Source organism: Lampetra planeri, chromosome 10 (genome assembly GCF_965212315.1).
Source record: "Lampetra planeri chromosome 10, kcLamPlan1.2.h2, whole genome shotgun sequence".
Lineage (NCBI taxonomy): Eukaryota > Metazoa > Chordata > Hyperoartia > Petromyzontiformes > Petromyzontidae > Lampetra > Lampetra planeri.
The window spans coordinates 5,013,314-5,039,859 of record NC_136116.1 but is presented as its reverse complement, the minus strand read 5'-3'; the positions used below and the strand labels follow the sequence as shown (position 1 = coordinate 5,039,859).

The following is a 26,546-nucleotide window of genomic DNA, read 5'->3' as shown; positions in this document are numbered from 1 at the left end:
CTGGGGTGAGGGCAGGAGGTGATTCGTTAAACGCACGTTATGTATGGATGCAGCACAATGTCAAGCCTGAGCCAGTTCACAGGAGCAGAGGTTGACAATCTAACCCTACAATGTGCCATGGCTGAAGGATGGTGCGGACAAGGTGCACCGGGTTACTTGCTATATACATAGCCTAGTGTACACATTATTCACAGTTTGGACAACCCAAGTGTAAGGGGCAACGTAGAAGATACAGATCCTAGGGTAAGGGGACGGACTATAGGTGTGTTGTGAATGGTCTCAGAAAATCAACAGTGCGATTAAACAAACACGTGACTTTATCATCGGTAATGGCTGTATTCTATACCAATTGAATATTTCGACACAGAAATACACAGTAGAAATATTCAAGTGCTCTGCACTTGTAGTCAATACAGTGTAATCATCGAGCTGCTCTGAAGCATTACACGTATAAGTACTGTGTAAAATAGCATTACATGATCACACTATACGCGTGAAGAGTTACCTCTTTTTATTAATGTTCCATTAAGTCAAAAAACGGACGAAGAAAGCAATTTTACAACATTTTTACAATTATTTACAATCGTTACCGCACATGAAACGTCACCCACCTTTCATTTAACAAATGTTAATCGTTGACACTTAAATGCAGTTCACATTAGCGTTGTTTTTACCACTGAAAACATTTTTTTAATCTTTAAATGATTTTCTTCAGAATACATTTTTGTAAACATAAATTGATATACAATACTGTACTTAGAAAAATTATATCAGTATTTTTCAATGCATTTAATGTTTATTATTCTTTTATAAGGGATAATTGGTTATTACACGAATGTTATGACAAAAAATAATGGTTTACCCTTTGTAAAACTACAAATAGTAAAAAAAAACTGTAATATTTTAACAAAGCATTAATATTTTTGACCAAACCAATTAAAATATGGCGACATTGATGGTAACATCCCATTGACTAAACTTATTTGTATACGCAAGGCGTGATGTGGTTACATTTGTAATTTTTGTTGTTGAATGTATTTAACACAGACAACAAAACAAATATTGCACTTTGTTGCTGCTTCCACATTTATTGTGATTGGATTTTCAGCATAGTCTAGTGTGCCAATTAATGAAATATAAACGCAGACAAGAATGGACTTTCCATGTTAAGCTCACATACAATAGCCACACCGCTGTAATACTCTTTGCCAAACAAAACTCAAGCTACATTCATGATCAGCCTTGAAATGCTAAAGCAGTGAGCTCTATATTGTCTCAGCGATTCACAAGTGTGCACCATTACTCCCCAGAGTCTGGCTGCACAAGCCAAGAAAATACATTTTAATTTGCCATTCAGACATGATTCCCGGCACATTAAATGCCAATACTAATTCTCGGAGATGGTTTTAATTATAGAGGCTGCAGAGAACCTTCAGTTGTTTTTTTCTGATGTTCACCATTAGCCCAATCCTCGGTTGTCAATGTGTTATTTATGTCACCTAATAGATTGCACATGACCGATGTGTAAGAGAAATGGTACCATAGAGGATTATGTACACATTCGATTTTGTGGTCAAAATATGTGTTTATCAAGTGCTCATGATTATGTATGTATACAAACATAAGATTGTTATGCAGTTTTTTACAATTTTAAAATAACACATTCTATTTGCAATTAATTCTATCTTGCAAAATTAACACAATAAATTAAGGTACTTATTTATCCAGGAAAACCTCACTGAGTCTTGGTAATAATTTTTATAAGAGTCCTGCATTGGGGTTTTTTGTCCAATTTTTGTATAAGTATTCTGTACTTGAGAGGAAACTGGAGAAAACCCACACACATGGGGGAATAACACTCAAAGTTCTTTGCAGATGGGTTCACAAACCCACTTCATGTACAGTACTGCCATTTCGCAAACAGGAGTTGGTGGAAAACCAACCCCTGTCGGATTGGCTGTCGAACACTTGCTGACATTTGGGCTACGCCCATTTCAAACCCTAATAAACAGTTTGCCTTGGAAGCTCACCCCCCCCTTCTCCTGAAGACGACCGTTTGTGTTGCGATCGCAACGTTGTAGTTTTTTGTTATTTTCTTTGAACCTATCTACGTGACTTTACCGAAAGACCCAAGAATAAGGGGGATTGGGAGTTTCACAAATCTATATGACCCACCAACCCTCGCCTTCAAAGTGCTGGATTATAGGCGTGTGCCACAACGCCCGGCTAACATCAACACAAGCAGTTTCATAAGTGTATCCTGGAACATTTAGCCATATTTTAAATCATCATATACATGTGATAATGTGAATACATTGTAACATTTTCACCATATTGTTTTAGGCTTATATCACAATATTGGAACAATATTATTTCACCTGCTATAATGAAGATTTAGCTGCGTAAGCAGAATTAAAACATTAACCATTAAAAGGGAACCAAATCTGAATTTAAAATACATACAAAACTACTGGCCAGCAACAGTTAATGCCATGGGAACTGTATATTTTGAGGAAATAAAAAATATGGGAAAATCGGACAATGGGTTCACAACATTTGAAAGGGTCTCGAAGGAAAACACCAGGGACACGTGTGAAGACACCGTCTGTGATCTCAACATCCGGCAACTACGGGTGACTTAGTGCATTCACCCGGGCCATCCCCGTAAACAATATTCTCGACAAATGCGCGTCAAAGCATCTCGTTGCTGTCCCTATTCTGTTAAATGAAGTACTCCTTCCTGGTGTCCTCCAGGCCATGGTGGAAGTTCTGGTGGACACCCTGCATGGCCGAGGAGCTCTCAACGACCTCCGGCCCCCGCACGGCTGAGCGATAGCAGCCTTTGCGCCCAACGATGTAGCGCGCCACGAGCGCCAGCAAGCAGAGGATGATCACGATTGAGACCGCAATCACTCCTTTAAAAAAGATGCACACAAACACGTACAACGTGAGAAACCACAAACTACAAATACAAAATACTTGCATACTCTGCGGTTCTTTCGGTAAAGTCACGTAGGTATAAAATAAATTAAATCACGACGTTTCGGGCGCAACACAAGCATCCGTCATCAGGTGGGACAACCGAAAGAACCAAAGAGTATGGATCCCTGCAGTCACGAAAACTTCAAATCTAGATAAAACACTTGCTTGTGGCTGAAACGATTAGTTATTTTACGTGGATTAAGCGACTAAAATTGTATTCAGCTAAATTTTGTATGGTAGATTACTCAGGGATCTTTTAAAAAATCACAGCCGCCCCAACCTCCTGCCTCTTAAAGGAAACGACCCTAAAAGCTATACCCAGAATGACGGGGCTGATGATGTCACAGAGCCCCGCTCATCACCTCCCATCCAGTGGCACACATGGTAGCAAAAACGTCGAAGACGAGACATTTTCCTCAACTATCTTAGTGTTGAGGAATCAAACTGATAATCGGTAGAGTAGGGAGTTACTTAAATAATATAATCGAGTCGTCCAGCTCTAGTTTCAACGCTTACTCTGATGAGTGTGTATTCTGATGAAAATCTTTTTTAAATTGTTGATTAAATTAATAGATGGAATTTAAGGCTTAATTTTGCACACATTGTTGTATATTCAAGAAACAGTCAACAGCCATCTACCTCCAATGAGAGCTGAGTTGCTTCCGACTGGACTACTCATAGGTTTCCTTTCTTCTGGTGGCATTTCAGAAGAGTCGTCTGCAGAGCCAGAGAGGGACACATTACTCCGTCCCACAACAACAACAACAACATGAGCCAGGACTAAACTCAATAACTGTGAGTTGTGGAATCTGGGCGTTCGTTAAGGCTACTCAGGAAACATCTCTCATGGGACCTGAAGTGCAACAACAACAATCTGACACGACGAAGGAATCTATAAATATTAAAACATATTGAAAATTAACAGGTTGCCAGCTGTGCCTATTATTAAGAGCCATTTTCGCTTATGAATCACAGTCTTCCTTGTGGCTTTAAATGGTACCAATTTGGAAGAAAAATACAAAAACACATGCATATGTTGGATGGATGATAGCCAGAACTGCTCATTAGCACTGTTAAAATGTGAATACACGTTCTGCATGTGTAGTTCATGGAAGCAAAAACTAAATTTTGCTGTCGCTACATGGTCAAAATTAAAGTAATGCACTTGAGGCATGAGTGTGAATTTACTTTCCAGAAATTAATTTGACGATTATGTGTATTGTGCAACATTTGAAACAAAACATAAACATGTCCACTTAGGACCATTATATTTGCAGAAACAAAAGAGAGGTGGCATACCTAGGGCTGGATTACGTTTGATGGGAGCCCCTCTTTGTATACAGTTTTGAATAAATGTGTATTGTTTTACCACCACCCATATCCAATGTAAAACATCTCCATTGTTATTTATCTCTTATTTTCAGTTGTAGTTTTTGATGTGATACACAAGCTATAATTTTTAATCTATGTTAATATTAAGAAAAACTTCATATTTTGGCGCATAATACATAGTCAAGCTATGGCTTTTATTACCAAATTAACCACAGATTTATCATAGTGATACAGTATTGCATTTCAACATTTCTGAAGCCGTCTACATTTTTGGCAGCCCCTCAAAATCGGAGTTCCTGGACCGCAGCCTCTAAAGCCCCCCGTGTTAATCCGGCCTTGGGCGTACCCGGGAAGATCCAGGGCTCTGTGCTGGTCGCCGCCGGGGTGATAGTGGAGGCCGGCACTGCGCAGCTCGATTCGATCAGTCGCCCGTGGACGACTACGGGCGAGCTGGAGGGTGACAATGGGATGGAGGACGTGGAATGGAAGGGCGCTCCCTGCTGCATCAGAGCAGCCTTGAGTGGCGCCACGCGGTTGAACTGCACGCGGGAGAGGCAGCCGACGAACCCGTGCAAATTTGCCCGTTGCAGCTCGCTGTCTCGCACCTCCGAGTCTGCGAGCGGACGGGAAAAAATATGAAACGATGCCCCGTTAAAAAACATTTTTTGTAAAGGTTAAAAGTGCAGCCTTACAATTGCTTGCTCGCATGACTGCTGGTGGAAGAACATCTACATAGGGAGCTCTAGAGAACCACTTTATAGGGTATTTTAGCCTACTCTTCCACACTCGCCAAACATATTGGAAGATGTAGAAATATGAACTGGCGATCGACTAACTGTGGTGTACCCATTTGTACTGCTGGGCAGACAGAAGCAGGGGTATTTAAGAAACGAATTGACTGCCACTCCAGGACAAATGAGACCGCTGGATCGCAAGCAGCCCAAAGAAGACGACCACTACATCACCTCTGATTAGCACGCTTGGCTGTGTACGGTGCGAAAGAAGGTCAACATAGTTCATACATGGCGGCATCCATTTACAAAAATAAAGCTACCTGAAAACATCTTGAGATTTGTAATTAGCTATGGAAATTAGTTGAAGCGGAAAACATTGCATGTAATGCACAGTAATGTGTTTTCCAAATATTATGTGCATTTGAAATTCTAATAAATATATTGTTCATGTGCTGGCCGATCTAAAGTGTTTCAAAGGGGAAGAAGGAACAGGAGCAAGTCATTTTTGCTGCTTTCGGCTTCAGTTAAATTACTCTTGAAAAAAGTTAACAAATTCCATAAATGGCCTAATCATGGAAAAATGTATTATATTTTACTACCTGATATTACACGTGTATGAGCTTATTGCCCTGAGTAGTGCACAGTTCTGGGAATACCGATTGAGGAGTGGCCAACCGGTGTGTTGGTTGTTTCTGTGATAATCTAGATTTGGAGTTTTCGTGACTGCAGGAATCCATACTCTTTGGTTCTTTCGGCAAAGTCACGTAGGTAGAAAATAAAATCAATTAAATCACGACATTTCGGGAGCAACACAAGCGTCCGTCATCAGGTGGGACAACCACAGCAAGAAACAATTGCTGAAGTGGGTAAAAGGGCTGCTGTAACAAGAGGCAATATAGGTAAGAGAGGGGGGGAGAAGCCAGGGAGTAGAGATAGATATGATATTATACTCAATCTCCCTCAACCACAACCTTTGCCGAGTCAAATGCCTGGAATAGTATAACAAAAAAATTGAGTTCCCACTTTTTGTCTCTGTTTAATTTTCAAAGGAACATTCAAATAAAATGAATAAACAAAACTCCACACACATTGTGGTATGCTAGGTTTGTGAAGTGTTGCAAGGTATCATCGGGTATATGAAATCTCTAACGTGGTTTTCCCTTACGTAACTTTCACCAGATATTCCAAGTAGGCTCAAATTATATATGGGAAATCATATCTCGTATGCCACAAGCTTTAAATATACATAATCTGGGAACAAAACAGCCCCATTCACTCATCCCCCACCCGGCTGTTTTATCTCAAAGTATGCATCAGCCACCGTAGAGGCGATGCAGAGATACAAGAAAGCTGGGAGGAAGAGCGCGCGTCTCTGATAACGAGTCACACGAGCAGCCTGCTCGCACGATAATGCAAAGAGGATAATGCCCGGGATCGCGCTGTCTAATGGCCCCATGCCTGGGCGATGGCGTCACTTGCGTCCCGTTTGCTCGGTGTCAGACGTGGAGTGCTCTTCAGTGCGTTTAAAATGTGCACATCGAGTGCCCCTTGTTGCCATTGCCAGAAAGAAAAAGAGCGCTACTGGAATTCATTCTATGTCCGAAAGGCACACTTTCGAAAATAAATAACTGGTATCTGCTTGGGGGTTTAGCATTGCTTACGATGACAATCTTGCATTATTTATTCTGCCATCTTGGTTTATATTATCATGCCAGTGCCTCGTAACTCTGCCTGTTATTAACGACAAGTCTGCAAATGCACGCTGATACGTTTGCTTTTTTTTGTAAAAAATATACACGTTGTAAATCTCATTCCCCGAGTCTGTTATGTATTCATTAAATATATATAGGGCTGCTAATATTTGATATGCTGCCAAGATTGGTGATAAAGCAATGCTTACGATAATACCTCTGTGGGCACAGAATATCACTTTGAGCCTCAAAGCAACCATATTACAATGGATGATACTGCATCTATCCCTGCACCTCCGATTAGCACGGGTGGCTGGCTACGTACGATGCGAAAGAGGTTCAACATACATATCTTTCACCCAACGAATGCTCTACATGTACGTTTTTATTGCAAAGTGAAGAAAAAATAGTCCATTCCACAAGCTGATATTTTTCACCTGCAGAAACCATCGTAATTTACTAAAACAGGGCAGCACTGAGCCACTCGCAAGGGCCAAGGCAGAGTGTAGGCTGCTCCCCGTGGACCATCCATCACATTTTGAGGGCACGCCGATCGCTTGGAGTAGCAGGCGGCCGCTTCATTAATATTTCATTATCCCTACCGATACTGGGGTGGCAAGCCTGGAGTTGTTATTCATAGCTTCTATCCCTGGCAGGGGTCCACAAAGGATCGCATTCGTAACTTTCGGCGTTGCAGGCCAGTTTAAAACCCCTTGACGAAGGTGCCATCGTGGTGGCGTTAATGGCATTGAGGAGGTGGTGATATATAATGAAAGAGGGCTGGTGGTGGGGGTTAGAGGTAATGTTTTCTCTCATCTGCTTTGGCTGGTTCGAAAAATACCCCCCCCCCCCTCATTAAGGAATACTCGCTCTCCTTTCTAGCCCTGTAGCGAGGCACCTTTCCCCAGAGATCGCTCACCAATTGAACCTTGTTCTCAATGCAATAGATGCCATCGTAAGTTCCCTCTCACAAAGCCAATGTATAGCAGCACTGCAATCAATGGTGCTTCTAAACGAAGGCAGTTTCTCAATAAGAAAAAACCCAACGTGCGTGGAGAACAGGTACCGTGTCCGGTAAAGTGTGGCTAATGACGTTTCCAATATTGTGCACCTTACAAAGAAAGGGCTTTGTGCAAAAAATGTACAATACATATGAATATATCATGCGTTCATTACATAAACATTAAAAACACAAAGTGTTATATAAATTCCAAAGAACACAGGATGAGATGTTACTATCCTTTGTGCAAGCACTTTCAAGAGTTCATGAACAGTGAGCCTGGTGAAATATATTGCAAGTTTATTGTGAAAATAATGTTTAATATAAACAATAGAATTTTGATTTAAAGCTTTCGTGACTGCAGGGATTCATATTCTTGGTTCTTTCGGTAAAGTCACGTAGAAGGGAAACGATAAAATAATAAAAATATAAAACAATCAAATTCTCACGACGTTTCGACTGCAAATTTGAAAAAACCGCCACTTTTTTCAAAATTTCTTGCTGTGGATTTCACACCTGATGATGATTGCTTGTGTTGCAGTCGAAACGTCGTGAGAGTTTGATTGTTTTATATTTTTATGATTGTATTGTTTCCCTTCTACGTGACTTTACCGAAAGAACCAAGAATATGAATATAAACATTTGACTTAATTTTAATAAAATGCTTTTTAATAAATTCATCCCACATCGATGATGTTTGCTTGCTACTTAACAATAATTAATCTGATAGAGCAGCTCACTGATTTAATAAATGATTTAATAAATTACTTTTATCCAGAGCGAAGAGCAATATAAGATAGGTAAATTAATTTGTATGTAAAACCACTTTAAATCGAATATCTGCAACAATGTTACATAATATAGTTATATTATATAAATGCTTATACAGAGCTAAACTAAAAAAAGGAAATTCTAGCGACACTTTAATCGTTAATTAAGTCATCTATTCAAGTCAAAACCACCCCAAAACTAAGAAGAAAAGAAACATTCCTCATATAATTACAACTGTATCATCGTTGCGAGGGCTAATCCTAAATCTTCGCCCAACAATTTCAGCTCAGAAGTGAAAAATTGCAGAATTGGTGTCCACGTGCCATGGGATTGTGAACACAATTATTGGTCATGCTGCTTACCGGGCACCTTGCCAAGGTAGATCACAGAGGCTGTGTAGTGCATCTGCAGGGCATGAAGCCGGTGCGTGGCTGCTGCGTAGTGATCCAGCTGGCTCCCAGCAAGACAAAATGAGTGATTAGAAGAAACAGAAATTGAGAAAATATTAAAAGTTTTTTTAATGTTTGTATTTAAAAGGACGGATTTATAATTGAATGCAAATTGGAGCCCGTTACATTTTAAAAGTTTAGGATTTTCGGATAAAGCTGTAAGTATTCATCTTAATCACGGATAGCCAGAAATGTACTTGAGACTTATGATGTCGCATATCCATAAAAATACCTACAATTCACTGTCTGTGCTACGTGAAGAACATGAATAACTTTGGCACTTGCTCATCCTAGGTTTTGTGCTCGATCCAAGTGGCATAGCTATCAGTGTGCAGGTTTCGCAGGCCAGAGGGCCGTGGGTGCCGGCCTACGAAGAGGAAGGAACATTTCACAGGCCCATGCCCAACCATGATACACCAATGGCACTAGCACTAACATTTGCCATTTCTACATGTTATACATGGGTTGGCCACCTTTGAGATAGGGACAAATTTGGGTCATATCATGTGAAGATGAATTTCTCACAGTATCCTGAACAGGTAAAAGCTAAATGTGACTGCATTGCCTGGAGTGGTGAATTATTACACAGCTGATGAAAACCAGGACTTGTAATGTCCTAGATAGACTTATAGATGTCCCAGGATAGCATTCTAAAATTGAGGGCGATCCTAGAAAAAGCAGGACAGGTGGAAACCCCATGTAACACCCACCTGCACAGAGATTTCCCGTCCATGCCGAGTTACATTCAGGCCGTGTGGCTGCCCATTGGCCAGGTTGCGTGGTTCCATATAAATGGCCTCTGTCTCTCCCCCCAGCTGGTAGCGGATCTGCAGTCTGCCTGCAAGCCAAACAGAAACAATGAAATGCACTCTCCACCAGGCCGTTTCAGAGCTCCAGAGCTCCAGAATGATGAGGCAACAAAGTTCATCTCGAACTTACCAGCGTCAGGTGGTATTTAAAAACTGGGATAGAGACTCACATAGACGCCTATAGATTTCGATAGAGACTCGCAAAACTCACACAGAGATCTATGGACATATATAGTTCAATTTGGAAATCACATTTTGCTGACAGTGGCTTATTCATCCATGTTTTCTCGCATAAAAACTCTCAGATTCAAATAGAAACCCATAGACTCAGATCAATCGTAATGTGTGGCAGTGGCTTCATTATCAGTACTTTCTCCACCAGACGGATTGCATGCAGCTCATGTAGCTTTCTAGAAGAACTGGTCTAGTGCAAGCACTGGCACATTATGGGCACACGTTGCCTTTGTGTTTCATTTATCAACGAGTCCACCTACACGCACGTTATCACCAAACAATGAAAACTGGAGAGTGTGGACTTGTCGCCACCTCAACATGGAGTCACAAACTGTTCCTGCATGCCACCCACAGCTTCTGAACCAACGACGTCCTCAGATGGAGTGATTCAAATGCTTTTTAAGGTAGCAGTGGAAGGTTTGTGGACATGGCTTGTCACAATGTTACGTAACATACAGCATTCTGAAATGTTTTTGTCATATCTAACCCTTCACTAACATACATAGATATATAATTGGGGCAATATTTGTAAAGTGGTGCTTGGCCATTGCTGCCATTGCAGAAATCATCAATGAGGCTTTAATTGTCAGGCCTAGGTTGAGTGAGTAACAAATAAAAAGCCACCACCATGGTCAGAGCCAATCCTGGCACTTGCCAACCCCGCCCCCGCTCCGGCTCACCGTCCTCCTGCAGAAGCACGGCGAAGTACTCCCACGAGTCGGTGCCGACGTAGAGGAGGATCGCGGGCACGCTCGTGGTGCTGAAGCTCAGCAGCACCGTCTCCCCGGGCAAAGAGTCCTCCAAGGGGAGCTCCCTTATCGCCACAGCCACGGCCTCCTTCACGTACGTCCCCGCGGACTTGCCGAGCGGTAGCATCACTCGCTCCTTCCACGGCTTGCTCTCGCGCGAAAGTGCAATGTTGCTCGGATCCCGCTTGGGAGTTGAAAACTCATTATCACCCTCCTCGTCGTCGTCATCATCTCCCAAAAGGTCGTATTGAATCCATGTTCCAAGCTCGAAAAAACCACCAACCTCTGAGGAGAAACACAAGCTTGGTATGGGAAGCACTAAGGGCTTCTCAGGTAATTTAAAAAATAAAATACACAACCACGGAGGGGAATATTAATACATTATTCTTCTTCAGCCATCAATTTCCAAGCACTTCGTTAAAGCATTTGCGTGTGTTCAGAATCATGTGGAGATTAGCTAAACTTAAACCTGCCTTCGCTAATAAGAATGAACTTCAACAGCATTCCAATTACCCTGTAAAGGACAAACCCCAACCTCACCCCTTATCAATCTTGTCTAACTCTGTATGACCATTACTATATCTCTTATGCTGCTTACAAAAGGCGAGCGCCTGTGAATGCCGGCACGGCACAGAAGGGGGTGGGTAGCCAGTACCATGCTTGGCCCCCTTTGTCTCTTCAATACTGATGTTTACACACTGCACCAGGTACTCAATTGAGGCTGAGTCGACCCAGAGAGAGACACACACATATGTATGCGCACCATTTGTGCAGGAGGGTCCGTTGTAGGAAGATGTGGAGCAGTCGCACGAGTAGCCATTATACCGCTCGATGCAGCGGCCCCCGTTGCGACATAGTGAGCCGTAGCTGCGGCAGTGCCCCGAGCAGCCTGGCTTGACACCCGGCGTGACCCGTGCTCTCTCTTCCAGGTCCAGCGTTGCGCCGTTGATGCGCAGCGAGCGCACACAGCCCAGGAAGCCGCTGTGGCCGGACACGGAGGATCCTGGCGCAGTGATGGAGCGTGCGCGTGGGGCGAAGGGGGAAACGATGTCCGTTCATCGCGTTGTTTGCGTGCTACAGTACGATTGTGTGATGTGAATTAGCAGGTGGTTTGATGAATTATCGCAAGTCAAGGGGTGGCGCAATTTGATTCAAAGATAAATTCTTCTTTTTGTGTTGGGTTGAATTTAGTGGCCACTAGTGGCTGCAGGGGTCAACAGAACCCATTGCATGAACCAAACACGAATATAAAAAAAACATCGAATCTTATGTGTGCAGTTTGAGTTATGTATCAGGAGCAATGCAATCGATATTCATTGATCAATCAATGCATTATTACACCCTCAATGAGAATGTCATATAACAAGCTTTATTGTTGTGTTCTAAGCTCGGCAACATAGACATAAGCACATGTTTTACAAATTTAATAATAACACAACAACAAGAATGATAAATCATCAACGAACAGTGACATTGAATTGAAATAGGCTAACTCAATGTTATTGCAGACTTTTATACCCACGACCCACTCAAATAATGACAGCAAACATTTTAAAGCCCAAATTTCTGTGACATCTTGTTCAAGTCCTGAAGCTGCAGCAGTGCATGCCAAATGCTTGGGAGAAGAAATGCAGCCTTATTTGGAAAACAACACGTCAACTAAAAAACAAAAAAATATTTTACCAGTTAAGGCCCACTGAGACAAATTTTTCAAAAGTGACCCTGGCCGCAAATGATAGCTCAAGAAAGTGGCTTATCACGTGGAAATGTATAACAGCCAAAAACTTAAAATGCATGTTTCTAAATATGGAGGGAGACAATTCAAACTCCAAATATACAGGCATCAGGGTCGGGATCGAACCCACAACCTCCTGCATACGAGCCGAGGGAGTTAACATCTCTCCACCGTGGCACTCACTTGGATTGTGAGTGGCTGCAAAAAAAACAACCTACAACGCTAAAATAGGACACTGCAGATTTTACTTCGGAATTGATCTAAAGGAGCAAGAAACGCATTGTGTGGTTGCGTGTTCCTACCGACGTAGAGCTGGCTGCTGAGCTGCAGGCTGGTGTGGCCCTGTGCGGGTGCAGGCACCAGCTCGCGGGGCAGGAGGTCCACGCGCAGGCTCGCCTCCTTGAGGCTCCGCTCGGCGCTTACCACGTGCCACTCCTCGTCGTTGAGCGGCTGCTCCGAGCGCACGGCCATCTCCACTGGGCCATTGCCAACGTCGAAGCTGAAGCTCACTTCGTGCGGGGCTGCAGTATGCAATAATATCATTGTTATTATAATTATTATTTATATAAATGCCCATGCCATCGCTGCTTTTGATGTTTGAAGGAAGAAAAAGCAATGCATATCCAACTCCTATGGATCAAAACATATATACGTCCGTAGGTAGATTGTCCAAAATGCCGCTGTCAGAATTCTCCCTCATACCCATAAATGACACCACATAACTCCAGTACTGCAATCGCGTGGCCTGTACCTCAATTTTAAGTTTAAACTCGTAATTTTCAAGATCCTTTATGGACCCATCCTTGCCTATCTCTCCCCTATAATCTCACTCTCTGCAATCTATGCTCCTACAATCAAGGCTTTCAATGGAAGCCACCAGTCAACCTTTCATTAGGGAAAATTCATCCCTCATGGGCTGAAACGCTCTTCCTTTACCCCGCAGTTCCTGCTCTAGCAGTCTAGAACGCCTTCACCCCATGATCCGTGTTGTTAACTTTCTCAAGTCCTATGGCCACCGTTTCTGCCATTCAGTCACGTTTCAACTCAATATAGATCCATGTTGTATTGTATGGCTGGTATGTGGTATATGGCAACTGGATCTGCTCAGCATGAGATGTTTCTACGTACATTTTTGTTAGAGATTGAGGTTATATATGTACTGTATTTAATGAGCAGAATTAGTTTTTTCACTTATATAATAATAAACCATTTTAACACATAGATTTCACGACCAATATTATCCATAATAGTTTTTTGGGTAACATCGCATAAATATAAATGTTAAACCCGCCACCACAGCCAATTAGTAAGGTAAGGTTTTTGTAAGGTTTGTCATGGAATGAAAGATTCCAATTCGTTACTAGTTTAGCACACCGGTGTGTTGGAGAGTAAACCCACAACATTTACAATTCGAGCACGACTTTTCGCCGGTAATTCCAACCAGCCTCATCAGGCGACTGCCAGAGTTGTGGAGAAATCCTCCTGTTTCAGTCTTAAAACCTCTATTATGGATAATGAACCATGTGGCACCGGGTGTCTCTGGTACATGTCTGTTCTCAGTTTCTGCGTACAATGAAATTACTTTGAGCAATTTCTGTGGAATTAATTCAGAGCCTGTGATTGTTACAACATATTCCTTCAGGGTCTAATGAACAGACCTTTGATGTAATACATTTCACACCATTTTCTGCATTTGTGCTTAAACGTGTGCTTTTATTCTTTTAAACTATCCCAATGTGAAAAGACAATTTGTGACTTGGGCATCTGTCTTCAAAATTACTGCTAACAGGTAGTGACAATGTTTTCTTAGTATAGTATAATTTTGTTATAATTTTGTTATACTATGGTAATAAAAACACATTTCTCTAATTAAGCGGCTGAACTATTTTAATAAATGTAATTAAATGAATCACCCTAAATCTGGTATGGCATATAATGGGGTGTAGTGTTGAGTGCAACAGTAGGAGTGACCGACGTAAATATATATTTTTATCGAAATATCAGGAATCTATCTTTTGCATTGAACTATAAAAAAATAGAGTTGACTCTTCAATTGAAATTGTGGCAATAATTGTATTCTGTAAGCACTCACAATATCAGTAATGTGTTATATTTATACTGGCAATGTTTTACCCGTGGCCCACCAGCACTGGAAGGGGAGCAGAGTGAAGGCATATAACAATGGGAATTTAATGAAAGATGGAAAGGGAATTGAAAAATGGGAGCCAAGAGGACAGGAAAGATGACGATGGGTAGGAACAGGCTACATCGGGGCCTCACCGCAACACGGAGCAGTATCTGTTTTCACGGGGGACGGGGAGAGGGCAAGGGTTCAGTGGGGTTGGCCACACAGAAGTCGTGTGATTTATTTATATAAATGCCATTATGTAATGGTTAAAATATAATTTGACAGCTTAATAAGAAAAATATCTTTGGTCGTCGTTTAATATTTTGATGAGTGCTAATTTGTGAAAAGTTAAAAAATAATACACTAACATGAAATTATAATGATCAATAGGCAAGTAACAATGTATTGATTTAATGTTTAAAATGAATTCGTACACGAATTGCATGAATAAGAATTACATATTTTTTCAACTGTATTTATTTATGAATGTTACATTTATTTTTATACATGTCGACCTCCTGTAGCCACTAGAGGCAATATATTCACGATAATCTTAAATATATATAACTTCTAAATTGTGACCTGGAATGGTGAAAATCGGTCCCCTCCTTAAATGCCAGCTCATCACACTGGCGATCATTCATAATCATGTCGAAGTGGGCAGCGGTAGTTTAGCAGTTAACGTGCTGCACTACGAACCCGGCGACCCAAGTTCGATTCCCGCTCACGGCCAACATCAGTTAACGATTATCTGAACCGGTCCTGAGCCGCTCCTTGATCGACTCAGCCTCAAATGAGTACCTGGTCCAGTGTGTAAACATCGCCACTGGGGAGACAAAGGCGGTCGGGCGTGGTGCTGTCCACCCACCCCCTCAGTGCTTACTAACAGCACTTGCCTCAACAGTCTGTTAAGGCTATACGGGGGATCTTTGTCATTTGTGTGCACGCATGAATCTGCAAATCGGAAACTCACACTTGAGCTGCACACGAATGAAGTCGCTCGCCCCCATGTTCTCAAGGATCACGCCGGAGTCAGTCGTCGTCTTGAAAAAGAACGCGATGTCCAGGCTGGTCTCGGCTCGAATTGGTGGGAAATGCAGGTAGGAACTTGGCGTCGTGAACAGCACTGAATTCCAGAAGTGTCCTGAGGCGTCCATACACAGGTGGCACAAAAGTATAATGTTATATCTTGATTTGAAGCTTTCGTGACTGCAGGAATCCATACTCTTTGGTTCTTTCGGTAAAGTCACGTAGGTATTTTATTTTATACCTACGTGACTTTACCGAAAGAACCAAAGAGTATAATGGTATATATCTGCTCGTAATACCAATGCCCATGAGCCAAGGTCACGTACGTAATTTAAAACACATTTTAAAAATAAATGGAACTGCTGTTGTACCTTGAAAAGTGCTGCATTTTCTGATATTATTATTTTTCACATTTAAAGCAAAATATTTCCAGTTGATCTATTTTATTTTAAAGCTATTTTACCCATCGTGTGAGTTGTCTGATCATCTTGGCCAAAAAGCGATTAATATAGGGGGTTGTATCTCTCCACTTGACAAGACCTATGGCTAAAGAGGCCATGTGATTATAGTCTCTGAATGACACTCAGAGGCTATAATCACAAAGTTTAAATGAGGCCCTGTTGGCAGTCCCCATTTGACCCCAAAAACCCATTTTTACCTTCCTTGTGCATGCACAAGTCAACAACATTCAGAAACGAGTGTAGTATTATATATGCTTGTTTAATTTGTCATATAGGTTATACTAATCCATCCCTTTCCTTCATACTTTTCTGTGTCACAGTCCTCTGGTGAACTGTAGGATTAAAAACATTCTGTGGCAGTTGGGACTTCGACTTAATATCTAAACAATAATAGGTCAGGAAGGATCTTCCCAAGAAGACATTTCTCCAACTGTTGTAATTTCATCTGTCAAAATGTCTGGCGATGAAATTACTATGGTTGGAGAAGCATCTTTTGGTGAGATCTTTCCTGACCTATAATTTTTTTAGATATTATATACTGTACGATTAGCACTCTGTAAGCCTTAGAAAACTCTTGCACAATACAAGTAGAACTCCGTTCTGTTTCCAGACCAAAATTATCCAGCAGCATTTATTGTTTCAGCAAGTGAGCTACTCTGCAGTTGAGATCCATCACTCGAGGTACCTTTGTATTTTTAGGTTACTGTGTACAAAGACGTAATTATACCATACATTTGGTAAACATTGTATTGAATACACGTCACGTATCAATATATCAAGAGGTCGAGCTTCACATGATAATTTTGTGAAAATGGCAAACTGGTAGAAGATTACACTCTTATTTTGTTTTATATTCTTGTACAGTGTGCAAGAGACAGCATGATAACACACCATCGACAAACACAGTTCGGCCACAATGACAAATACACTTTGTATTTGGAAATTATTCAACACATCGTCTTTCTTTTAAATCCAACAGGAGGAGCTCTGAAGCTAAAGTACTTTTTTCCCCATATTACGTACTTTGAAATAGATATTCTGTTTGTGTTCCAAAGCTTTGACACAATGGATCAGGCGCAAAGGGGGTAAGGGGAATCGAGATGTGAATACGAGATAGGAGTCTATCGGAGACAACCAGGTTTCCTTGACAAACGGGCCCTTGCAAGCCAAGTGCCGAAAAACGCCAGAGCGTGGTCAGGGATAAGAGGAACAGGATGCAGAGTGACCGTCTCTCCAGCGAGCAATGAGGATGCGCAACAGCGTCTTCCCCAGGGTGGGATACAATGTTTGTGCTCATCTCCCCCCCCCTCCACTGCCCACGCAATCCTCAAAAGCACACACACGCCACCGCTGCTGCTACGTGGGCCGCGGCGCGCTTGTGTAACCATTTAATCACTACGACTGCAATTATTTATTTTCTGTAATTATTTGGTTATTCCCCGCGTTTTAACATCAGAGCTGAGAATGGTCTGTAAGCTGCTCTTGGTTAATTGGCAACAATTGGCTGAAATTGTGCGCACACCCACACTTGTACGAACGGATGCATGCACAGCGTCTAATGCTGTACAGCAGTGTTCTTCACTAATTTTCAATAGGACATCGGTGTGAACGCCGCCACACATTTGAAACCATTGGGTTTGACAGCACTGGGGGCCGCACGTCAGGGGCCGCACTAAAGGCCACCAGGGTGCCGCCAGTGGCCCATGGGACTTGCAAAGAAGAGCACTGCTGTGCAGTATTTATCACTGTGGAGAACAAATATAATAATATTGTACAGAAATAGCTGTATGTAAGTACAGCTGCGATATAAGCAACATTATACTGGCGGTGGGATGACAAAGGCCTACTTTGGATACAGGCACACTTCGGATATAGGCACACATGGACTTACACTCATGTACTGACAAACAACTATTACTGATTTGCCCCCCAATGTCGTTGCATGCAGCTGTAACTGTTCTAGGATGGAACCTAGAATAAACATGGAACTCTCCATGAACATAGACCTCTCCTCCTCACGTCTTTTCCTTCCATCCTCGAGATTTGCCACCACCTCTGCCGGAGTGATATTAATGTTGACCCCCCCTTTGATGCTTCCGACAGAGCTAAAGAAAAAATATGACTTCAAATCCACCTAGTGTGGGGTCACAATGTTGTGCCGCGCTGGCTGTAATTAATGTGTGCAGGTTTGTTGTTTGGCGTCAAGAAGACAATGGTCGTTCCACGTCATCTAAAAAACACTAATCCGAGGTGGCAGCATCAGCAAGCTCATATAGTACTGGACAGTAAAATATATCCCTGTGCTGTGACTGTGACAGCAAGCTTTTTCAGTAGTTTCCGTGTGATGGTGTCTTTAAAACACATTCCCTTGATACCATCTGAGGTTGTTTAGTGAACAAATTTGAACCAGTTGTCCTTTTGATGCCCACGGAGATAGGGGTATTCTTAACAACCTGCAGATACGTTAACAAAACATAGACTAAGGTCCCCATAAGCGTATACAAGCTGTTTGGACAAGTACTGTTGGCGAGCACCTATTAAGGCCGTGGTTCTTAACCTGGGGTGCACACAATCTCTGGGAGTGTGAGATGCCATTTTTTGTGGATGCGAGACATCCCAGATTTTTTGAGAAGGTAAATCATCGAAACACAAATTAAGCAAAGGCACGTTAGTACAACTACTTTGTTCCATCAAACCTATGTATTTATTACCATTGTACATTTTTTTTTACGATTGAGAACCAACGTAGTAAGGCCAAAAATGTGGCAAGTATCACGATCGACCATTCGCCTCCCAAGTGCTCATGTTTATATACTGCACCGGGTACTCATTCAAGGCAGAGTCGACCAAGGGGAGGCCCAGGTCCAATTCAGGTGTCACTCATCACTGATTTTAGCCATGACCGGGAATCAGACTTTCCTTGTCAGGTTCACAAAACAGCTCCCTAGCCGCTCCAACACTGCTGCCCCCATAATGAGGCTTGTGTTACGGGATTTTTTTTACATACGTACAAATTGTACAGTTGCTTACTGCTCATTTCATAATGCTGCTTTTCGTGGTTCTTTACTAGAATGGAGCCAAGGTTGGATTTGAATGAGAACACTCTTGGATCAAGGGCAATGGTACTCCCCAATAGATCACCTGGTTACCCATTCGAGATACTTTAAGCACATTGCCACTTGACACCACGGGGCGCCTTTAACATGGATTTATCAGCACCGCTGTGTAAATGGTATGTTAAGCAGCGATTCATAACACATTCATACAGAACCCACTTTAAGGCAGGCATTATAAATCTAATCATGTTGAATTATCAGCAATTATCTGCCGAAAAAAATGCATCATAAACACCACATTAGCAGTAGCTGGTCACTTATCAGCATGAAAAACACTGCACGGCCACGTAAAAAAATAAAATAAAAACAGAGACTGTATGAGGACTGTAACTGTCAGGCGTAAAATGTGTACACTGCAGATATCTTTACTGCCGTAGAGATCAAGACACGTGTCTTTTATGATGCTTTATGTCAGCCTGCTGTTAAATGTACATCATTATGTATACCGCAATCTACCGAGCTTCATGTAGATACTTGCAAAAAAATGTACCTGCAAAACAAATGGGGAGTTACTTCGTGGAGCACGTACAGTATTCGTTTTACTCAAATGGCATGCGCAGCCTTTGCTCTCTTCATGAAAGATGTTCCCTACATCGCCAGTTTTAAACAGGCAATTAAAATCAAACAAAGTCTTCTACAACTACTCGTGAGTGCCAGAGATCGAACGGAGAGCAGCGGTACTCCATCAAAATCTAAATCCCGCATTCTCCACGTGTTGCCAGGAGGATTACCGAGCTTTCATTAGAACAACGTGGTCCTCTCTCTCTCTCGAATTTGTAAGCAAAAGCAGTTGCTCTATGAGACATCTCCTTTACCAGTGGCAAAATATAGTAGTAGGTTTTTACCCTTTAAACTGGTACAAAATGACACCTTTATACAAGGCATCATGCTTGCAATAACCACAACACAAGCAGTCAAAATGCAAACAAAAAGAAACAACTCTGATAATGTTAATGATATGCACTGTCCTTTATTAGAGTTGTTTCTTTTTGTTTGCATTTAGACTGCTTGTGTTGTGGTTATTGCAAACATGATGCCTTGTATAAAGGTGTCAGTTTTGTACCAGTTTAAAGGGTAAAAACCTACTACTATATTTTGCCACTGGTAAAGGAGGTCTCATAGTGTAAATGCTTTCCCCGAGCTCTCCATACTCTGATAGTGCGCTGGTTTTTTTTAGTTGTACGCCTTTTGGCGTCATCTGGTCCACCACCAATGGAGACTAGGCTCTAAGAAAAGCTGTCTCGGGTGTGGACCAATCAACTTCAAGGACAGTGCATAGCATTACCATTATCAGAGTTGTTTCTTTTTGTTTGCATTTTGACTGCTTGTGTTGTGGTTATTGCAAACATGATGCCTTGTATAAAGGTGTCAGTTTTGTACCAGTTTAAAGGGTAAAAACCTAAAAGCAGTTGCTGTCTGCCTTCTCCGCAGTGGTGGCTTTGCGCTGCGCTGCGCCGTGCGGCGTGTGCCATGTGCCCGTGCGCCGGCTCTGCTGCTGCTTACTATCGCCGTGGCAGGAGAGGGGTCCCACTCTGTAGGCAGCCTCTGAGAGAGCTCGATCAGTGTCCCCGATGAGCAGCTGCATCACAGGCAAATGCGGTTTGTAGCCCAGCAAACCCGAGTCCTCCTTCCTGGAGTGCAGCGACATTTGGGGAAACAATGGGGAGGTTGGAAGCAATGGTTAGGTAGAGTTAAAAATAAAGAGCGATGGTGTTTGTGAAAAAATCTCAACAATTCTTTAAAAATAAAATTGATAAAATTAAATAAAAATAAGAAAAAATACAATTTAAATAAATAATAAATATTGCAAAACCCCACGACGTTTCGATCGCAACACAAGCGTTTCTTCATCAGGCAGAGAGAAGGAGTTCCACAAAATGAAAACATTTGAACCTTGCTCTCCGGTGTGTTTTCGGATTGTGCCCGCATATTGTTCGGCATAATGTCCGACGAATCGCTCCACATGCTTCTTCAGGAACTGAGTTTGGCAAATCGTCGGACAATACGTCGAACAACACGGAGTCCAATCCGAAAACACATCGGAAAAGTGTGCAGCACAACCATTAAATGTATGCAGGAGAATTTTTATGTTACAAATTTTTTTTTACGTTAATTTGTATGAGCTTCAAACATAACTTTTAGTTTGACCTGAAAATATGTTTATTGATGAGCTATATACAGATGAGTAAACATGACATATCGGGGTTTTGTGCATCGCATCCAGGTCATGTAGTCATAATTAATGACAACTTTACACCTTGTGCTGCAGGCTATTTGTGGAAATACATAAAAGATGTATTTTTTGCAATTAAAGCGCACGACAATGTCACTGGTTGTCCTTCGGTTTTTTTTAATTGTACCGTAGTTGTTTGACATTTACAGCTTCATATACTTGTGAACATCAATCACGCAGTGTATGTGTCAACGACACTTTTAACGCCTAATATTAGCAAACTGCTGCCACACATTACCTTTGTTCTTCAGCAGCACAGACAGTCAGAGAGCTCTTCATCTCTTACGTATCGCAATGTCTAATGTCACGATAACCCACGTCACTTGTCTGACATTTGTAGACGAAGAGCTGGCTATCTGCCCTCAGGCTGTTAAACTTGTTGGTTTGAAATCCAGCAAAATTGTCGGTTGCAACTTTAAAATTGATGCAGCGAATAATGCCACGGCACGTCGTGCCAATGCACTCGAAAATCCACGCCAGAGCAAGCCCATGCATTTGATCTCACACATTGAAAGAGTATACATTTTATTGTAATAAAATACTTTTTTTCAGTGGCAATTTTGAAGGATTATTTGTCAAACAAGTATTTTTTTAGGGTACATTTGCTTGACGTGCAGAGCCCCTTGCTTCTAACATGTAGACTGCATCGTGCGCGTTGTAGTAGTTTAATATTTGGTTCGTCGACGGTTAATGGACAGGGTCAATTCCAATTAAAAACAGGCCATGTGTCTTGGTTCTTTCGGTAAAGTCAGGGAGAAGGGAAATAATGAAATAATAAAAATAAACATAATAAAATAAATTATTGTAATTTTTTTTATTTTCCTTCTACAAGACTTTACCGAAAGAACCAAAAAGATGAATCCCTGCAGTCACGAAAGCTTTAAATCGAAATTTAGGCCATGTGTCGTTATGTGCAATTTGACCAATCTTTTCAAGTCGCTAAGTAACTTCATCTCTACGTTTCCCTGATTTTGAAAGTTGTTTTTCTTTACTCAAATCCTCTTTTAAAGTGAATTACCAACACAATAACCAAATGAACTCGTTAAGTGGCCCTACTGTGTGCATGTATTACATATGACGTGTAATACATGCACACGTTTGTTAATTGTGGTTTATTTTTATTCAGATGTATAGCTAAAACTAAAATATTTAAATACTCCAGTATTGTACACAAATACCATACTACATGTTTAGTTGCTTATTCAAGCTCTACTGATGGGAGGTCACCATCTAGAGTTCCTATCAAGAATGAGACTGGCATCAAAATTGAATATATATTTTAATGGTTGATTAAAGTAATAAATCTGGATTATTTAGTTTAGCAAGACACCAAGCACTCGAATGTCTCAACACTCTCATGGCAATGCATCTGGCGATTGACCCGTTGAGAAGAGCCAGCGCACTTTCCCATTGTCTGCAGCTGTAAGCAGGTCACCTCTCCGTGCATGCACGCGTGCGTGTGTGTGCATGTGCCAACAATGACATGACCTGGTCAAGGACTGTGATACCATTAATAGGCCAGGGCGAAGGGTTGTTCACGCTCACAAAACAAGCAGATTGCGGGGCAGCTAAAACACAGCAAGTTGGAATAGTAGGAGGCAGAGGTGGTGCATCTGCCAGCCATCTCAGTAAGTCAACACGTGGCACCCGAGTCTGTCCGGTGACCTCCTGCCAGCGAGCCTTCGACACTTCATGTAGACTTAAGGTGCACATAGTCTGACACAAGCGCCGTTAGTGGAAAAAATGGAAGTTGTTGCCAACTATGCCCATTCGTACCACTGATATCACGGACAGTGCACAAATAATCTGTTCAACTGTTCATCTCATTGTCTGCGTGCACACATGGACAGTGGGGCTCAAGCTAACAATGAATATTGAATGTTTTCACTTTCAGAACTGAAGCCTTTTTAAAATAAACAAATATTTTGTTGCGTCAGATATGTTTTTGAGAATTTATTTTGCAAGTGCCCATTAAAATGACATTCATTTGACTGAATGTGAGAAATATGGCACATTTCAAATGTACATACTTATTTTTCTGGACTCTACAAGGGAAATACATAAATATATATAAAACCTTCGGTCATCACCGCAGCGGATTTTGGCTAGCCATCGAACAAAGACGGCCACTGCATCGCGTGCTTTCGGATGCACTTCTGCGGCCGTTTGGATGCTTGAAAACTCATTTATTTAAAACTGCTTTTTGTATTTAGTTTGTTGTTCTTTCCCCGCACCGCCAATTAGCACGGTTGGCTATGTACAGTGTGAAAGAAGTTCAACATACATAAATCGTTGTAAATTAAAAACACCGCATTTATAAGAAACGTATAAACTACACGAATTCTCATTCTTCAGTGTTCATTTAACAAGTTTAACACGTAGGCTTTCGCGACCAATATTATTCATAATCAACGTTTTTGGGTTTAGATCGCGTTATTTCTAAATGTGTCGACACATTTATAAATAACGCGATCTAAACCCAAAAACGTTGATTATGAATGAATTTAACAAGTTTTCGATGAAGATAAATTGTTAAACAAATGCTGATCGCGAATGCGGTGCACATCCACCATACAAAATGACGTACACGTGCACGCACCCGCAGACGCACGCGCGCGCACGTGCGACTTAGCATTGCCTTGCAGTCAGTCCCTGCTGTAACAACAGTTGTGGGCTAAGATGTTACAGCAACGTTACAATTTATCTTCATCGAAAACTTGTTAAATTCATTCATAATCAACGTTTTTGGGTTTAGATCGCGTTATTTCTAAATGTGTCGACACATTTATAAATAACGCGATCTAAACCCAAAAACGTTGATTATGAATGAATTTAACAAGTTTTCGATGAAGATAAATTGTTAAACAAATGCTGATCGCGAATGCGGTGCACATCCACCATACAAAATGACGTACACGTGCACGCACCCGCAGACGCACGCGCGCGCACGTGCGACTTAGCATTGCCTTGCAGTCAGTCCCTGCTGTAACAACAGTTGTGGGCTAAGATGTTACAGCAACGTTATTTCTTCCTTGCCGGTCTGGGGAGAATTAAGCCTTTTTTTCCCATCCTGACAAAGAAGCAACACGATCTCTCCCCCCCTTAACACGACACTCTTGACAGGGGAGTCTCTGATCGAAGTCATTAACTCGGCGGGAGCAGCACGTATTTTACATGGCGCAGTGTTGACCCATCGCAGAGGCGGCTATATCAAACACTCACGTGCATACACCAGAGCTGCTAACCAATGCCCCTACTTTAAAATATCAGCAGGAGGCCACAAGTCATGTTCCTCCCTCTATAATATAACATTCAATTTGCACCGATGTTCCAACAGATACGAATGCACGGGGGGGGGGGGGGGAATAGACATACGAGTGGTACGGACATCACAATAACAAATATTTTGGACTCTTAAATTTACTTTTCAGCTGGCAAAAGACTTTCATCAAAGTCTTTAGTAAAGTACCCTTTTAATTATGTAGGACTGCACACATTGATCTCCACTGAAGGTTGCTGGCTGTTGTTTTCGAGCTGAGCTCTCCCTGTGTAAGGACAGTACGGGGGTGATGTAGGGACAGGACGGTTCCTCATGGCCATGGTTACTAATTAACGTAACGGCAACAGACAGGGGTCACGTTAGGGTACGGTGGGACCTAAGTGGTCGCTAATAATGATTGATGCGACAAGATTTGACAGGGTCGCGTGAGGGACCTAACGGTCGTGAATTGTAATAAGGGCAGAGACGGACAGGGCCAGGTGCGGTGAGAGAGGGTTCGAGAATAGGGGCGTGGCTGGGTCGTGAGGGGGATAAAAGCCGGCGTGAACCAGGACTCTGGGCTGCTGTTGTGGGAGAACTGCCGTCGCTGTCGTCACCTTTAAGCGGGTCGTCTTCATCATCCTGGAGTGGGCACCTTGTAGTTTTGGAACGCTAGAGTTATGTTGTCTCAGAATAGAGCTACCTAAGTTACCCAAGTGTATATAGTCTATCGCGGTTATTCGTTAAGTTATCAGTGAGTCGGCAGACTTTATTCATACTAAATATACATGTAACTGAACAAGACGGTGTTTCTGAGAGCTACATTACACCTGCACTCTTTAAGAACAAATCCGCGTTGCTTTGTGGTAATCATCCAATTGTTCAGCAAAAAAATCTACATAATGAAGCGGCATTGTTTTTCACAGGTAAGGTATAGTAAAATGTCACCCTGGTAAATATATGCTTTTGAGTATCACTTGCAACCCATATTCAGATATAGAGCATTCGTGTATGGTTTTAGTAGACAATAACTTTGTAACAGGCACAGATAAGTGGCTTCTACTCGATATAAAGTGAAGCAGTCTCATGCTTATCAAGTAATTGCCATCTGACTGCAGCAATGCACGTTTCATTAGTTTAAGATCTGCGCAGTGGTTTTGCGCCAAAATAATACAATTTACAGCTCTGACTCCTGCGTTATTGGATGGATGCCAACTCTTTGTTCCTGGCATGTAGGACAGGTCAGTGTAGATAGACGATGGTTGTATTACTCGTGTGGGCTGAATGAGCATGCGCATTGTGCTCCCAATCGCTTTCTCTTTTTACATTAACAAAAGAAAAATAATTGAATTTCACATGAGTATTTCTTATTCACCTATTATTCGCAGGTCGGAAGGTTAGTTGCATCAAATGAGGGTCAGACTCATGAACCGAAGGTCAGATGAAAGGCTTATTAATTTGGCGTTCGCAACGGAGCGACCACTTCAGTTGATTTACTGTCACTAGCACGCTTCCATTAATAATGTCTTTAACCTGACAGCACAAGGCATGGCTCCCACATTTATGTAGACACTTTTAATTAAACCGTTGCAGAAAATATCCAGAAATACTCAATTAAAATATCAAAAGAAAAACACGTAAAAAAATTTAACAAAAATATATTCAACCACAAGTCTTGTGTCTGAAAAATTATGGGTACGAGGCAGTATATATATGTGTCTATCATACAACTCTCAGATAACGTTATATATATAGAATGCATATCAAAAACTCAAGGTGCCCTTTAAAGTGTTATAAAAAAATATATACTATTCAAACGCATTAAACAAACCAA

General features: G+C 41.7%; 1 protein-coding gene across 1 annotated transcript in view; it reads right to left on the bottom strand.

Moving 5' to 3' along the window:
• Positions 1-494: 494 nt before the first annotated feature.
• The window catches only part of LOC144720893 (contactin-associated protein-like 2), a 53,107-nt gene continuing 27,055 nt past the window's right edge, over positions 495-26,546 (bottom strand). Inside the window, exons 9-18 of the mRNA XM_078598027.1 lie at positions 20,724-20,851; positions 15,588-15,758; positions 12,789-13,007; positions 11,515-11,754; positions 10,683-11,036; positions 9,670-9,797; positions 8,873-8,960; positions 4,661-4,927; positions 3,622-3,699; positions 495-2,915 (exon numbers count right to left, since the gene is read on the bottom strand). Coding sequence (XP_078454153.1) covers positions 2,722-2,915; positions 3,622-3,699; positions 4,661-4,927; positions 8,873-8,960; positions 9,670-9,797; positions 10,683-11,036; positions 11,515-11,754; positions 12,789-13,007; positions 15,588-15,758; positions 20,724-20,851 — 1,867 coding nt within the window. The 3' untranslated portion in view covers positions 495-2,721. The remainder of the gene's footprint in view (positions 2,916-3,621; positions 3,700-4,660; positions 4,928-8,872; positions 8,961-9,669; positions 9,798-10,682; positions 11,037-11,514; positions 11,755-12,788; positions 13,008-15,587; positions 15,759-20,723; positions 20,852-26,546) is intronic.